The sequence below is a fragment of the Aquarana catesbeiana genome, linkage group LG03 (assembly GCF_042186555.1).
Source record: "Aquarana catesbeiana isolate 2022-GZ linkage group LG03, ASM4218655v1, whole genome shotgun sequence".
Classification (NCBI taxonomy): Eukaryota; Metazoa; Chordata; class Amphibia; order Anura; family Ranidae; genus Aquarana; species Aquarana catesbeiana.
Window position 1 is genome coordinate 90,049,941 of NC_133326.1, and position 18,076 is coordinate 90,068,016.

General features: G+C 44.4%; 1 protein-coding gene across 1 annotated transcript in view; it reads left to right on the top strand.

Annotated features, from left to right (window-relative positions):
• The window catches only part of MINDY2 (MINDY lysine 48 deubiquitinase 2), a 218,933-nt gene that overhangs the window by 39,838 nt on the left and 161,019 nt on the right, over positions 1-18,076 (top strand). The window contains exon 3 of the mRNA XM_073618817.1: positions 12,790-12,854. Coding sequence (XP_073474918.1) covers positions 12,790-12,854 — 65 coding nt within the window. The remainder of the gene's footprint in view (positions 1-12,789; positions 12,855-18,076) is intronic.

Below are 18,076 nucleotides of genomic sequence, written 5' to 3' on the forward strand. Positions count from 1 at the left end.
AACTAGTGATCTAAAAGGAAAATCCCAGACATCGTCCCAATCATCATTATCTAGCGTGGGGATATCACTCTGCCAGTTAGACCAAATCTTGTCAAGCGGTGGGAGAGACACATAGACCAAATACTCGTATAGCTGTGAGGTAGGTTTTTCTGCACATTTCGTTCTTAGCGTCTTCTCCAACCCAGATTGAACCATGGCACTGGTGTTAAGGAAATGATTAAGAGCTCCAATCGAGCCCAAGGTTATCTGCTGCTGTCTCTAATTGGAAAGTGTGGCTATGCATGCATATAAAAGTAAACACTCTGAGACACGCTCAGCACCGTTACTTTTTACACTTCTAATTTATTCAAGGCGGTGCTAATGTTTTATACACAAAAATACATCATTGCTATGTTAGTCTAATAGGTACATCTCATTGGTTAAGATAGAAAAGAAGATGGAGAATCTTCATAACAAGGTTTGGCTGTCCTTGGTTTTATCTTCAGTTCCGCGTTCTTCTGATGTGTGGGATGTAGGGGGTACCCGCCATTTTGAGAAAAATATAGGAACAGAGCTAATCTGTATACTTATATAATGAGTAAGGAGAAAAATATGTATACACATAAGAAAATAGGCATTTTCAGATTATTATTATTATTATCTACATCACATTCCTTCACAATCCCCCCTAAAATGACTATTTTCTCTTTTCTGTCCCTAATACTAAAGGTCCTACTTTGGCCTGGCCCTTCTCCTCAGCAACTCTTTTAGGCTGTATATAGAATTGGGCAGCAACTGTTCACTTCCCTCCTCGATACAGCTGGAGAGGTGCAGTCAGGCGCTATCTATCCCTATAGGATTGTAAGATTATGGACAGGGAGTGACTGTGGAGGAGTGAAGGGTTTGTCATCTTCCATCATAAGGGGGTCCTCTTCTTCTTGGTGGAGAAATGTAGGTGTGCTATTGTCTACAGCCTTGCTCATTAACTTTTTACAAAAGGTAGAATACAGCATACAATCAGGGCTAAAAGAACCAGGATTATTAATACCGTTACCCGTATCTGGGCGAGCACCTTCTGCCACCCACTCATCCAGCTAAAGTATTGATCCCATGGGTCTGTGATACCTGAGTTCTTCAACTCCAATGACAGATCTTCTAATTTCTTTATAGCTAAAGTAACCTTACCATTTGGGCCAGTATTATCAGGAATGTATGTACAACAGGTTCCCGTTTTTTCCTATGATTTTACAAAACACCTCCTTTCCCAGCTAGCACCATGTTTAAGGCCATCCAGTCCTGGAATGTCATGTAGGAAGTGGGGGATAACTGGTCAGCAATTCCCTGGAGGGCATCTTTAGTGTAATTTACAAATCTTTGTTGGTTATAATATGTGTAGTGTCAGGTCACCTAGAGGCTGGGTGACAGATGCACACCGTTGGGATCAGGAGTGCACCGCAAGGTAGTGGACCCTACGGCTGACTGCTGCGGATTGAACCCTGGGAGGTTCAGGAAGCAGGTCTACTGGATCACCGACACAGATCCCACTGGGAGCTAGAGCATAGATTCCCCAGGGCGCGGAGTCTAAGAGCCAGCAGGTGTTCACCAGAGCCTTTAATGGTAAGGATGGACTGCGCTGCAGTCTGGCTCCAGGTCGCGGCCCCCAGGGTCTCACAGCTCACGCTCACGGTAGACTACAGGAGAAGAGGAAGGAGGCATCAGGCTGGAACAACAAGGAAAGTAAGGGACAAGCCAAGGTCGGTAACAGGAATCAGATGTAGGAAACACAGCAAGTACACATAGAGGCTAAGACACAATGGTTGATCAGCACTGCTGGCTTGCAGTGCACAGGTTAATATAGGGTTCCCTGATAGGGCACTGGGGTGGGGCCATGCTTAGAGGAGAGGTTACAAAAGCAGTCAGGTGAGGGTCAGCTGGTCTCTAGAGATGAACACATGGAGACAGGTATGCTGATCGACAAACTCTATTGCATAACCATGACATGTAGTTAATCCAATCTACATTCTTGCTGACAGTTGTTATGGGGATCAAAGACTCAAAACCAGCTTTTACCTGATCCCTGGCTTTAAACTCATCAGGGACCCCCCTTGTAACCCTTATGACATCTATGTATACATGAGGATCAAAGCTTCCGGAGAGAGCTGCTCGCTTCCTCCTCTGACTGTGTGCTGGGTTAGTGTATGTATCAGGGGTATCTTTGGTTAGGATATGGGGGGGGGGGGGGGGGGGGGGGCGGCATAATGACCTTTGCAAGGGCACATTCACTGGTCCAGATTCCCTCTAGATCAAACAGAAAAAGGATATGCAGCACCCAAAAACACGCTCTCCTGCAGTGATAAGCGTGCATTCAGGTGTTCTTCCTGGCCAACTTGACTGAGAAGGCTGTGGTCAGCAAACTTGGAATGGACCATCATAACTTGGCTCAAGGATCTCCAGACAGTAGTTGGTGTGTTCCTGTATCTAATTCAGGATCTGGAATGGAAGAAAACACCTGGACATGCATTCAGGTTAATTCTTGTGATAAAGTGGTTACATAATTAGTCAACACATCAGACTGCAACTGTAACTGTTGTGGAAAGTAACAACCAAGTCTGGGAGCTGAACCAAACAAAATTTCATAAGGGGATAGGGCATGTTTCCCCCGGCGGAGTGTCTGACACTGAACAGGGCATTGGGCTAACTGTCTGGCCAACTCATGTTAGTCTCTTGGGCCATCTTTAACATCCTGTTTTTTTAGTGTCCCATTCATCCTTTCTACCTTCCCGCTACTTTGAGGGTGGTATGGGATGTGTAGTGCCAACTGAACCCCCAGTGCTGCCCAAATCTCTTTTGTAAGGGTTGCTGTTAAGGCTGGTCCCTGATCTCTCAATATCACCTCTGGGACCCTAAATCTACATACTATCTTGCTCAGTAGTTTCTTAGCTGTGGTCCTGGCAGTCATGACCACTTCCACTAGGGCGTTTTCGAATCTGCCACTTCTTGGCACTTGAGAATGATCAATTTGCATCCTCTGGAATGGGGTATAGGGCTTTTGCCAGGTGCTTCTGTGTTTTTTCTGTGCGTCCTGGGTTACATTTGTTGCAGATAATGCATTATCTGCAGAAGTTGTCCGTCAGTGGAGTAACTCTTGGTGCAACACTTGTTGATAAGAGAGTTCATAAAAGTCTTTGTCAAGTGGGCAGCTCCATGTGCCCATTGCACCACGGCTGGGTACATACTCCTGGGTAGACAAGGCTTCTTGTTGCACTCGAATAGTCCATTTCTGAGAGTTGCTCCTCTCCGTTTCCAGCTTTCCTTCTTATCCGGACTTGTTGTTTCCTGTAGTTCTTTTAGATAAACTCTGTCCACTGGGAAAGTCTGTAAGGTAAGCACAGGGTGGTCTTCTTCTACCACCCTGCTGGCCACTTCCCGTGGACCACCAGCTGTCTGTTTGGCAGCTGAATTGGCTAGATGATTGCCTCGAGCTTCCTTTGAGTTCAGTTTGTCTTGTGCTTTTACTCATAATAGTCACTTGGGTTGGGAGAAGCAAGGCATCAATTTTTCACAGGAGTTCCTGCAGCCGTCAGGAATCCTCTGTCCTAGATAACACCATTATCATGGGCAATGCTGAAAGCATATCTTGAGTCCATATGAATGTTGGCTCTTTTTCCCTCTGCCCATTTACATGCTGTAGTAAGTGCTTACAGCTCTGCCTCCTGTGCAGACATCACCGGTGGTAAGGCTTCAGCTTGTAGAACAGTGTTTTCAGTGGTGACCGCGTGTCCTGTGTGGTCATGGGGTGACAAGTCAAGACTCTACTCCTCCTCCTCCTTTCCCCCCTCGAGAAGTGGAAGAAGGGTGGTAGGGTTCAGTGTTTGACAACTTAATAGAGTAATGCTGTCCAGTAGGAGGGAACACAGGAGTCTCAAGTGTCTTGTAGTGGACAAGTGTTTTGGCTGGATCTTGGTTGAATATGGCAACAACGCCATGGGGAGCAAGCAGAACGAGGCAGTGTCCGAGGACCAAGTTCAAAGTTTTGTCAAGCAAGGCTTGTGTAGCAAAGCCAGCTCGCAGACACAATAGGCCTCCTCTTGCTACCGCATCCAGCCGACAGGAATAATATCCTATGGGGCGTAGGCTGATGCCGTGTGATTGGGTGAGTACACCTGCAGCATGTCCCAGACGTTCGGATACAAAGAGCTTGAGCGTTTTGTCGTAGTCTGGAAGCCCTAGCGCTGGGGATGGCGCACACTTGAGGGCCTCAAACTTAGATATTTCTTCAGGAGACATCTGGAAGGGTCTGATTGCAGAGCATCAGTAGGAAGGCTTCTGGAATCCATGCTCCACACTAGGAAATTAGTCCAAGGAAGGCATGAAGGGATTTCTGACCTTGTGGCAGTGGGATGTCAGAGATTACTTGCACCCTGTCTTCAGTGGGGTGTCTTGTCCCATGGGACAAACGGTGTCCAAGGAAAATGACAGGTGTTGAGCACCACTGCAATTTGGGCTTTGAGGCTTTGCACCCCTGGTTGGCAAGATAGCACAACAGGCTTTCTGAGGTGACTTCAACAGGGGGTAAGTCAGCTGCACAAAGGAGGAGGTCATCAACATGTTGGAAGAGAATCACTTCCGGGTGTTCCTCTTGTCATATGTCAAGGATGATAGCCATAGCTTTTGCAAACTGGCTTGGAAAGTTCTGTGCCCCTTGCGGCACAACTGTTTAGGTATGTTGCCATTTCTTTCCGTGGATGAATGCAAAAAGGTACCAGCAGGAGGGGTGAGGGTGGACACTGAAGAAAGCGTTTGTAAGGTCCACCTCTGTGAGGTATTTTGCAGTCAAAGGCATCCACAGCAGGTACCTGGTTCTCCTTTAGGGGTTCTCTTCTTGGGGTTATTGTGGTTTCCGGGGCAATGATGCGCCCTCTTTTTGCTGGAATGAAACTGGTGGCACCTTTTAGTGACCGTTGTCTTCCGGTCCTGTGGACCATAGGCACGCAGGGATTCTGTCAAGTCCTTCCTGCAGTATTGAACTTGAAGTTTTTGCTTCATTGAGTGTCATCAGGAGAGGCAAAAAACACAAAGCAGATGAGTCTTCTAAAGATAGGGGAGTATGTAACTTCATCCCCCCTTCAGGCGTGTCCTGATTGAGGCCTGTAGTCTGGACAACACATCAGCTCCTAGTAGATTCAAGGGACATGTAGAGGACACCACAAATCTGGCAGGCAAATCAGGAAGTGGACTGGAGCCGGGCACCCCATCCATTCCCATGCAGGAAACATCAATAGTGGAAAGGAAAGAATTATCAGGCAGGTTCACCGCCCTCAACACACTTTTGGCTGCACCCCTGTCAATGAGGAAAGTGGTAGGTTTTTCGTCTGGGACATCTTGGGGCTCTGCATTCGTTTCTAAAGTGACCCAGTTTCCCACAGTTGTAACAAGTGATCCTTTCCCTGGTATTGGGCAGTGGTGGACTAGTGTAGGCGGGATCTTCGTCATGGGTTACCATGAGGGGTGTTGGTTTTTTACCTTTTTGATTTTCTATACCTCTGGTCACCAACAATAAATCAGACATTTTCATTGAATGGTATTCAGGGCAGGCCACCATCAGGCCTTTTCTGATATCCTCTCTGAGCCCTGAAACAAAAGCAGTTGATAACATGTGTGTGTATGCCTTTATGAGTCTAGCATGATACTTCTTCACAGACTCCCCTTTATCTTGGGTAATATCTTGGATTGTGGTGGTCTGATCCGTCAACTTCTCCTTTGCCCAGTCGTGGAGTTGTGCACAGAACTCCAAGCCTGAGATGTAGGAAGTGGCACTTGTCAGGCAGGCATCATTGAAGGCCGTCTGCATGACCAGCCAAAAGACATGTCCTGCTTTGATTTGGCATAGGCTGATCAAGTCTCTTCAGGCAGCTGAGTAAGTTTCTTGTATCTGCACTATCCTGTGGTAGAAGGGAATTGGCTGCTTCTCTGGGTCAGGCAGACTTGTCACTAAGGCCTCTGCTTGTGATGGAGTAAAAGCGACATACATCACTGGTGCCCCTTCTGGTAACTGAGACTGTTGTTGGGGCGGGGGCTGGCAAGGGGCACTGTTCTTTACGGTTGCCAGCATGTGTTTGAGATCCTCTCGGAACTGAGAGTCTGGAGCCGGATTGGGGGTTAAATCAGCGGGTGGCCTTGCTGCCTGCTGATGGGCTTCCCACTCAGATGCTACTTCATCATTAATATATCTGGCCTGGGAATGTGATGCTCCCGTATTGGGGAAGACAGGTGTGTGGTATGAACCATCCTGGTTTAAAACAGGGAGAGCTGGGTACAGGCTGTTTTAAGCTTACTGGGTGTACCAAGATGGCCGCCGGCAGGAAGTGCACTGGGCTGGGTAGAAAGTGAAGGCATGGGTGCACTAAGATGGCCGCCGGGCTGAGTTGTCACAGTGGGTTGTGCTTGGATGGTGAGAAAGGAGTGGTTGTTAGACGGAGGGCAGTGCTGTCCCTCCCCTCCTTTTGTTTCAAATTCCAACATAGCGTGGTAATTTCACATACTGTATCATCAACTCTGTGATACACATACATAATACAATCGCCATCTTTCTTAACTTCCTTTATCCAATTTTCTTTATCACACAGGATTTTTCTCCCTGTTTCTTTAGCAACATAACTTTCGCCACTTCGTTCAACTTTGTTAACTATTTCAACATCATCTTCTCTTCACAATATCACTTTCTTTACAATATCACATTCTTCACAATATCACATTCTTTTCTCTCTCTGTTTCTCAGCTAACGGCTTGAGAGGAGAATACGTACAACTAATGGGTTAATATTCTTCTCACTGCTCCTTATCAACAAATTCCTTGGGTGGGGGCACATAAGGTTGCGCTCCTAGCTGCTACTGTCTGCTATAACCCTGTAATGTACGGTTAATCTCAGAACAAGAACAAACACGTCAGGGGTAGTGGGGAGCAACGGCCCGCGACCCAACAGATCCCAGTGGCAGCCCCCCCTCCGACCTTAACCAGTCCCCAACCCCTCTCGTGTATAGCAAACAGTAAACCACAAATACACTCATGACAGGACATTACACCTGCCACTCTTCGAACCGCAAAATTTCAGCAGGCTAAGGTAACCTCAGGGGCAGACAACTCCCCTTAAACCCAGTTAAAGGTCGTCATTACAGACAGCTTGTCTGGGGGTGAGACTTCTGTAACGCTTTCAGACTGCGGGGGGCTCCAGCAGCTGAGATATCCCTCAAAGGTCCGACAAACCCTTGAGTAACCCGTCCTATAACCGTCTGCTACAAGAACCCATCTCACTCCAGAGGCCGACAGCTCGTCTGGAGATGAGAACACACATGTAGCACTTTTAGACTGCTGAGTTTCGTAGCCCAAAGAATGGCAGACAGTGAACAAATACAGACAGCAGAAACCCATTGGCAGGTTCGTTAAAACAGCCTCAGGCGAGGAAATACCTGCCTCTAAGACAGTCTCAGCATACCGACAGAATCCAGCCGTCAACCGAAAGATAAGAAAGTCGTACAGTGGTAAGAATATAAAAAGACTTACCATACTACTGTTAGGGCTGCGCAAACCCCCTTCCTATCAATCAATTAACGCTCAAATCCTTATCGCGGTATGGCTTCGACTGTAGCCTGAGGTCCCGGGTTTCGGCACCATCTGTTAAGGAAATGATTAAGAGCTCCAATCGAGCCCAAGGTTATCTGCTGCTGTCTCTAATTGGAAAGTGTGGCTATGCATGCATATAAAAGTAAACACTCTGAGACACGCTCAGCACCGTTACTTTTTACACTTCTAATTTATTCAAGGCGGTGCTAATGTTTTATACACAAAAATACGTCATTGCTATGTTAGTCTAATAGGTACATCTCATTGGTTAAGATAGAAAAGAAGATGGAGAATCTTCATAACGAGGTTTGGCTGTCCTTGGTTTTATCTTCAGTTCCGCGTTCTTCTGATGTGTGGGATGTAGGGGGTACCCGCCATTTTGAGAAAAATATAGGAACAGAGCTAATCTGTATACTTAAATAATGAGTAAGGAGAAAAATATGTATACACATAAGAAAATAGACATTTTCAGATTATTATTATTATTATCTACATCACATTCCTTCACACTGGAAGCGTGAGGGAATTGTGCGGCAAATGCATGTGACAGTTGGTGGTAGCGAAATTGGTAATAAGGTGGTAAATTATACATCGAAGAGAGTTGTGAAAAAGAAAGCAATGACATTTGTGTCGAAATATTAGAAAGGGCTTTTATACCATATTTGGTCCGTACATAAGGGTCAGGAAGTTTGTACATATGAGGTAGGGTGGGGTTTAGCCATATTGGAGTATTAGGTGAGAACTCGTTTGCTTTATACTTTTCTATGGCCAGACCTGCCTGCCAAGCCCGCAGGGTGGTACACATTGAGGAAGTCAGAGGGTACGGGTCCCGAGGACCTCTGAATAAAAGGAGTTGTAGAGCTTCTAACGAGCCTAATATCGTTGCTTCTAGTACTGTGGACGAATTAGTTTGGTCAGGGTGCAACCACCAGGTCGCCATCACCAGTTGAGTGGCTAGAAAATAAAAATTTGTATGCAATCTGGAAATGCCATACCACCCTGCGTTGTCGGCCGCATCAAGGTTACTGGACGATATCTAGGTGGTGAGAGGCCCCATATAAAGGATGAGAATAATTGATTGTTTATTAAAAAAGGATTTGGGTATCCACTGGGGGGAGTGTCGAAACAGATAAGTAAATTTAGGGATTATTTTCATTTTGAGGAGATTCACTCGTCCCCAAACTGAAAGGGGCAGGTTACTCCATATTTTAAATTTCTTCTTTGTTTCTAGAAGCACTGGGGCTAAATTAAGCGAAATAAAGTCTGTTGCTTTAGTGGAAACGTGAACCCCTAAGTATTTAAAAGTTTCTACCCACTGTAGGGAGTAATTTGAGGGGGATGTAGTTTTGGCTGCTTGATCTATTGGAAAGAGTATGGACTTCGACCAGTTAACCCTTAACCCTGTGACATCTGCAAACTTGTTTAACACATCTAGAACTCCCTGCAAGGATGGACCTGCATCATTTAGAAACAGCAACATGTCATCCTCATACAGGGCCAGCCTCTCCTCCAGCAAGCCAATACGAAGACCTCTTATATGCTGGGATGAGCGTAGTGCTTCCGCCACAGGCTCAATAGCTAAGGCAAATAACGCTGGAGAGAGAGGACAGCCCTGCCTCGTTCCTCTTGTAAGTCTAAAGGGAGCCGACAAACCACCCCCCAATCTCACCGATGAAGTGGGGCATTTGTATAGTATCTGAAGCCATTCAATAAACAGCAGAGGAAATCCCATTCTGCGCAATGTTTCCCAAAGAAAGGCCACTCCACTGTATCAAAAGTCTTTTCTATGTGCGCAAAACACTTTCTACTGTTCTACTACACATTAATTGATGCAGTTAACATTAGTCTTTTCCTAGCAGCACCTGGCTCTCCAGGTGACTCTTATGCCCTGTACACACGACCGGTTTTGCCGTCGGAATAAACTCCAAAGGTTTCTCCGACGGAATTCCATTCAAGCGGTTTTGCCTACACACGGTCAAACCAAAGTCCGACCGTCCAGAACGCGGTGGTCGTACAACACGTACGATGGGACTAGAAAAAGGAAGTTCAATAGCCAGTAGCCAATAGCTTCCATCTCTTACTTGCTTCAGAGCATGCGTCGTTTTTGGTCCGTCGGAACAGCATACAGACGAGCGGTGTTCCCGATAGGAATTGGTTCAGTCGAAAATATTTAGAACATGTTCTATTTCTAGGTCCGTCAGAATTTTTGAAAAAAAAGTCTGATGAGGCACACACTCACGATCGGAATATACGATGAAAAGCTTCCGTCTGACTTTTTCTATCGGACATTCCACTCGTTTGTATGCGGCTTAAACCAGTGTTTCTCAACTCCAGTCCTCAATGCGCCCCAACAGGTCATATTTTAAGGCTTTCCATTATTTTGCACGGGTGATTTGATCAGTTTCACTGCCTTAGTAATTACCACAGCCATTTCATCTAAGGGAAATCCTGAAAACATGACCTGCTGGAGCGCCTTGAGGACTGGAGTTGAGAAACACTGCTCTAAACAGACGAATCAAGCCTCTACAGGCACAAAGAGGCTAGCTAAATTAAAACAGCATTTTTTTTCATACCCACATAGATTGATTGTGCACACTAAAGTGACATTAAATATTTTTTTTTTTTTAAATTTAAATAACAAACATATTTTACTTACCTGCTCTGTGCAATGGTTTTGCACAGAGCAGCACCTATGCTCTTCTTCTGGGGTCCCCCCGCTGGAGCTCCAGGCTCCTCCTTTTTGGCAAGTGCCACCATGTAAAGCCCCTTTTCATGTGGGCTCACTCCCAAGCCACCCTATCTGTGTCTACTGACACAGAATGGGTGGCTCAGCCCTGCCCCTTCATCACATCATTTGATTGACAGCAGTGGGAGCCAATGGCTTTCGCTGCTATCAATCTGCCCAGGGAGGGCTCTTGTGCACATCGCTGAATCAGATCGGGCTCAGGTAAGAAGAATAAGGGGGGGGCTGTGGTGGGATTCTGTTTTTTTACCTTAATGCAGAAGATGCATCTGTTTCTTTTAGCACTGATCTCCAAAAATTGTCCGACTGCTGCAATATCACAGTCCCGCTATAAGAGCCCTTTCACACTGAGGCGGTTTGCAGGCGCTATTGCGCTAATAATAGCGCCTGCAAACCGACCCAAAAGTGCCGCTGCTTTGTCTCCAGTGTGAAAGCCCTCGGGGCTTTCACACTGGAGCGGTGCGCTAGCAGGATGAGAAAAAAAGTCCTGCTAGCAGCATCTTCGGAGCGGTGAAGGAGCGGAGTGTATACCGCTCCTTCACCGCTCCTGCCCATTGAAATCAATGGGACAGCGCGGCTATACCGCCGGCAAAGCGCCTCTGCAGAGGCGCTTTGCGGTGGTTTTTAACCCTTTCTCGCCCGCTAGTGGGGGGTAAAACCGCCCCGCTAGCGGCCGAATACCGACGGTAAAGCCAACCTTTACCGCCGCCCCCGCCTCAGTGTAAAAGGGCCCTAAGTCCCGAATCACTGCCATTACTAAGAAAAAATAAATATATAAAAATATCCCAGAGTTTGTAGACGCTATAACTTTTGTGCAAACCAATCACTATATGCTTATTGGGATGTTTGTTTTTCATCAAAAATATGTAGCAGAATACATATTGGTCTAAATTTATCAAGGAATTTGATTTTTTTTTTAGGTTTTTTATTGGATATGTTTCATAGCAGAAAGCAAAAAAATATTTTGCTTTTTTTTATTCCAAAATGTTCGGGTTCTTTTTTGTTTATAGTGCAAAAAAAAATGATGATCAAATACCACCAAAAGAAAGCTCTATTTGTGGGGGAAAAGGACATAAATCGTATTTGGGTACAGGGTGGCACGACTGCGCAATTGACAGTTAAAATAACACAGTGCTGTTTAGCAAAAAACGGCCTGGTCAGGAAGGGGGTAAATCTTCCGGAGGTCAAGTGGTTAAGGACTGACTAAATGCAGAGCGGGTATTCATTCCTCTTAATCTTTTTGCTGAATTTTATCCCATGGAAAGAAAGATTTTAAGAAGAAATGGGCTATTCTGGTAGTGGATCCTGCCTATTCAGTTCTCAATAACCATCTTACAGTTGAGGATGTTTCCTATTAAAGGCCTCCTTTGCCCTTGCAGGTCTACCCCTGCAGCAAGCAATTGCTAACTGGACAAGGCACATGAACAGAGACATCATCAGAGACCTGTCTTTGCTGACCCTGCTCTCCTAGAACATTTTCAGCTAATGCCCTTCGCCTTATTGTTTTGTATTGACATTAATGTCATTCGCCAATTCCTTAGCATGTCCCTCATTTCTATGCCTATGAGCAGGATTTTGTGGCTAAGCCCAGCCTGCTTGTAAAACACGTCTTCTACGCATACCTGTTGATGGTGAACACTTATTTAAGAAATCCCTAGATAAACAGAAAAGAAGTTTATATTTGTGTGAAATTGGCATGTGCAGATTTTTCTGTGCTCAATTTATCACAAATATATACAGTATCTATCTATATCTCTTGATTGACCTCTTTTATGTCTAGAATAGTAAGCCTGGTACACATATAAGCTTTTGTTTCGCTCAACCCAGCGGGCTGAATGAAAAAACCCTGACAAATCGCAGTTTTAACACACGCGATGTTAGTGCGGTGATCTCCCCCGCTGTGCCTTTTATCTTCTGACAGAGGATCTACGGCTACCCCACCACCAAAACGCACTGATCAGCACTTGCAACCATTGGCTGCGAGCACTGATCAGATGCTGGTTTTCTAGCATGTCCCTTCAACAAAAGCTGGTCACTAGACTGGCTTCTGTCAGAAAGACAGCTGTGCACACTGACCGAATGTTGGCTAGTTACTGTTGAACTGACCAATACTGGCCAATATTCAGCCTGTTTGTACGCATCCTTAGTTATATGCTGGAGCTTAGATAGATTTCACTTTCTTTTATGTTCTGAAATGTGAAAAGGCTGAAAATGTCATTGCTAAATCGATAAATCAAGGTCTGCAATACATTTAGTTACTGCCAAAACTATTGATTATAGTTTCACAAGAAAGCCTTCATTACAGTCATCAAGACTTTTTTGCTGCACCATCCAGTGATTATTTTATGTCTTTTTTTTTTCCCCTAGAAAACAAAAAATGACTGTACATGTGTATTTTATTATGCCTAGAATTAAATTGTTTCAATTGATTGTCACTTTTCTTCTAGGAGATTATATTTTAGAGGCAAAACCTAAAGAGATTTCTGAAATTCAGCGTCTGAACTATGAGCAGGTAAAGACATTTATATATATTTTATTTGTTTCTTATACAATGATGTATTTTTTCTTTTAACGTGCAAAGTGATTGTGTTTTTACTCAGCTTTATGGGTTTGTATAACATAATGACTTTGATTTACCTAAAGTCGAGTTCCACCCAAAAGTGTAAGCTCCGCTTATCTGCTTCCTCCCCCCTCTGGTGTCACATTTGGCACCTTTCGGGGGGGAGTGCATACCTGTCAAAAACAGGTGTTCGCTCCCACTTCCATGTAAAGGCACCGCGGCAACCTACATAATTTATGAACCCCCCTCCTTTTCCCCGCTGCCTTCTGGGGGAGAGACACAGGTTCCAGAAGACAGCGGGACCATACAGAAAGTGCAGCACGACTCGCGCATGCACAGAAGGAAACAGGCTGTGAAGCCACAAGGCTTCACTTCCTGTTTCCCTTAGTAATGATGCTGGCGCCTGCACCCGAAGCCGATGGATAGGTTGGCTTCGGGTGCCAATATCACAGGCTTCCTGGACAGGTAAGTGTCCTTATATTAAAAGTCAGCAGCTACAGTATTTGTAGCTGCTTATTATTTTTTTTTTTTTTTTAACCACTTCAGCCCTGGAAGGTTTTACTCCCTTCCTGACCAGGCCATTTTTTGCGATACTGCACTGCTGACAATTGTGGTTGTGTGACGTTGTACCCAAACAAAATTGATGTACTTTTTTCCCCCACAAATAGAGCTTTCTTTTGGTGGTGTATGATCACCTCTGCGGTTTTTATTGTTTGCGCTATAAACAAAAAAAGAGAGACAATTTTGAAAAAAACACAATATTTTTTTAACTTTTTGCTATAATACATATCCAAAAAATATATATAAAAAACCTAATTTATTCATCAGTTGAGGCCAATATGTATTCTACATATTTTTGGTAAAAAAAATCACAATAAGCGTATATTGAATTACTTCTTACTATGCTACCTGGGTAAACTGTGAGCTTCTAAATACACATGTATTGATGCCTGAAAGTGTAAACAGAGAAATAAAATATAAATCTTTTCCAAATGACAAAAGATATGTTGCATGATAGCTCCTTTTCAGGATGGTTGTCTCTTCTGAAGATGTATAAGCTGCTGGAAAAGGATTTGTAAAATCATTAATTTAGTGTAAAGAACAATACATGGCTGGGATTAGAAGTTCAATGAATTTTAATCTATACACGTTTTTCAATAGAATAAAGTGGTTATTGGTCCAGTTGAATTATTCTAAGCATTTTAATGTTACAGTTTAAATTCAAATGTTGCTAAAACAATAAATCTAAGGAAGTGTTGTTTGAGAAGGGGCCAGTATAATCTTACACTCGCAGTACATATGTGGTGTTATTCCTTGGATACATAAATTAAAAATCCCTGCTTCCCACTCTTTAGCCTTTCCCTGTGGTCTGCTTTAAATAGCTGGGACAGCCTAGAGACATCCCTGGACCAGTTGTTTTTAAGCTATAACAAACACATTAAATGAGAAGTATGGGCTTGTGTAAAAAAAAAAAAAAATAAAAAAAATAATTATGCTTACATAGATGGATGTAGCATTGGGGTTGCATCTGTCCCCTGTCAGATCACCTAAGACTGATAACCGAGCGATAAGAGTTGAAGGCCCCGGGAGCTGCACATCAGAACAAGACCCACTGTGTATGAACAAGTGGCAGTCTCAGCCTGGACCCCCGCTAGGCTAAACCCCAACACGTTTCACTTTGCCCACTGGAGTTTACTCATGGTGATGGGCTCCTTTCCAGCCAGCATTTACAGCAGCAGGCACAGAACTACATTTCCTTGCAGCCTGAGCTGCTCACATACACACACACTGGGAACCAAGCGATCAAACACAGCTAATCGTTCAGTTCTCGGTCTTCAGTGAACAGAGAGCTTGTGACTGTCAGTCACTGGCTCTCTGCTCTGCCCCTCCAGTGCTCATTTGAGAGCTGGGCTGTGGAGGGGGCAGGTGTGGCTGGCTCAAGCTCTAAGCGGCTCGCTAAGAGGCTGAGCCAACTGTCCATCCAGGCATCTGGGCCTTGCTCAGTTGAGTGAGATCACCTCATCTGGGAAGGGTCCCTATATACTACTTTGCGGTGTGCACATCAAGGATAGATCCACCCTTTACCCTCTTGGCGGTGGCGGAATCATCTTTCAAATTGCTTTCTTCACTCACTTCTCCCCTATTGAGGAATTGGATTCAACATACATTTATGTGGACTTTGCACTTTAATGTTTTATTTAGTCTACATTTTTTTATACAGGCATACCCCACTTTTAAGTACACAATGGGGGTTATTTACTAAAGCTGGAAAGTGCAAAATCAGACTCACTTCTGCATAGAAACCAATGAGCTTCCAGGTTTTATTACCAAAGCTTAATTGAACAAGCTGGGGTTAGAAGCTCATTGGTTTCTATGCAGAAGTAAGCCTGATTTTGCACTTTCCAGCTTTAGTAAGTAAACCCCATTGTGTACTTAAAAGTGGGGTATGCCTGTACTGTACTGAATATTCCTTTCAATTACTTATCACTATTAGCACGGTGTATGCCCCCCTTTTCTATTTGAGTGAGATCAACACTTCAGCCTGCTGTTGGCTGAAAACAGGTCACGGGAGTGCAGAATAAACTGCACTCCTATGATCCCTAGGAAAAGTTGGGCCAAAATAGCTTTAACTATACTTCTCCTTTAACGTAGAAGAAAGTAACAGGAATGACACAGGCTGTGCTGAGGAAGGACAGATTGGACAGGACAAACTCTCCTGCCAGGGAGACACAAAAAAATTCAACTTATAAGGATAGTGTCTTATGTCGCTTAATCTCTCTTCTTTCTCCCTCATGTAAATGTCAGCACTGTAAAGCTTCTGACAGTCTTCTTCGCTATCTGAGCCAAGACATACAATCAAGGCAGGAAATGTACAAATGTACAGTGCCTTGAAAAAGTATTCATACCCCTTAAACCTTTCTACATTTTGTCATGTTACAACCAAAAACGTAAATGTACTTTATTGGGATTTTTATGTGATAGACCAACACAAAGTGGCACATAATTGTGCAGTGAAAGGAATATGATTAATGGTTTTCCAAATGTTTAACAATCAAATATCTGAAAAGTGTGGCATGCATTTGTATTCAGCCCCCCTTAAAGTGGAGGTCCGCCGAAAAAAAAAATATTAAAAGCCAGCAGCTACAAATACTGCAGCCTGTCCAGGGAGCCCGCGATGTCTGCAGCCGAAGCCGATCTGTACTTCGGCTCTCGGCAGCTGCCGCCGCCGCCATCCTCGGTGAGGGAATAAGGAAGTGAAGCCGTGCGGCTTCACTTCCTGGTTCCCTGCTACGCATGCGTGTCCTCTGTGGTCCCTGCTGTGTCCTGGGACCTGTGTGTCTCCCAGAATACAGCGGGGGAGGACAGTGTAGGTGCCGGAAGTGGCGTAGGTCACCGCAAGCGCCGCGGTGATCTATGCCAGGAAGTGGGAGCAAATACCTGTATTAGACAGGTATCTGCTTCCTCCTCCCCCCTGAAAGGTGTCAAATGTGACACCAGAGGGGGGGGGGGGACCCAAAAAGTGGAAGTTCCATTTTTTGGTGAAACTCTTTAACGCTTTAACTCTGATACCCCTAACTAAAATCGAGTGGAACCAATTGCCTTCAAAAGTCACCTAATTAGTAAATGGAGTCTACCTGTGTGTAATTTAATCTCTGTATGAATACAGCTGTTCTGTGAAGCCCTCATAGGTTTGTTAGAGGACTTTAGTGGACAAACAGCCTCGTGAAGGCTAAGGAACACACCAGACAGGACAGAGATAATGTTACGGAGAAGTTTAAAGCAGGGTTAGATTATAAAAAAAATATTCCAAGCTTTGAACATCTTTGAATCCATCATCTGAAAATGGAAAGAGTATGGCATAGCTGCAAACCTACCAAGATATGGCTGTCCACCTAAACTGATAGGCTGGGCAAGGAGAGCATTATTTAAGAGAAGCAGCCAAGAGGCCCATGGTAACTCTGGAGGAGCTGCAGATATCCACAGTTCAGGTGGGAGAATCTGTCCACAGGACAACTATTAGTCGTGCACTCCACAAATCTGGCCTTTATGGAAAGTGGCAAGAAGAAAGCCATTGTTGAAAGAAAGCCATAAGAAGTCCCATTTTCAGTTTGCGGGAAGCTTTGTGGGGGACACAGCAAACATGTGGAAGAAGGTGTCCTGGTCATATGAGACCAAAATTTAACTTTTTGGTCTAAAACCAATAAGGCTATGTGTGGCGGAAAACTAACACTGCACATCACCCTGAACACATCATCCCCACCGTGAAACATGGTGGTGGTAGCATTATTTTGTGGGGATGCCTTTCTTCAGCAGGGACAGGGAAGCTGGTCAGGGTCGATGGGAAGATGGATGGAGACAAATACAGGGCAAAACCTGTTAGTCTGCAAAAGACTTTAGACTGTGGCTAAGGTCCACCTTCCAGCAGGACAACGACTCCAAACATACAGACAGAGCTACAATGAAATGATTTAGATCAAAGCATATTAATGTGTTAGAATGGCCCAGTCAAAGTCCAGACCTAAATCCAACTGAGAATCTGTGGTAAGACTTGAAAATTGCTGTTCACAGGCGTTCTCCGTCCAATATGACAGCGCTTGAGCTATTTTACAAAGAAGAATGGGCAAAAATTTCACTCCTTAGATGGATGGATGGTGCAAAATTGGTAGAGACATATACAAAAGGACTTGCAGCTTTAATTGCAGCAAAAGGTGGTTCTACAAAATATTGAGGGGGGGGCTGAATTCAGAAAACCAATTACCATTTTCCATCCAATTCACAATTATGTGCAACTTTGTATTGGTCTAACACATAAAATCCCAATAAAATACATTTAAATTTTTGGTTATTATATGACAAAATGTTGAAAATTCCATGGAGTATGAATACTTTTTCAAGGCACTGTACTTCAGCATTAAAATTCCTGCCTGTTTGACCATTTTGAATGTTGGCCTAAAGTTCAGTTTTAACCAGTTCAGATCCGCGCTATTGCCGAATGACATCATTACCGCCTTATCTGTGCCTATCAGTGCCGCCGTAACTGTGCCTATCCGTGCCCATCAGTGCAGCCTATAAGTGCCCACCAGTGCCGCCTCATCAGCGCATATCAATGAAGGAGAAAAATTACCTGTTTGCAAAATTTTATAACAAACTATGAAACATCTTTGTTTAGCAAA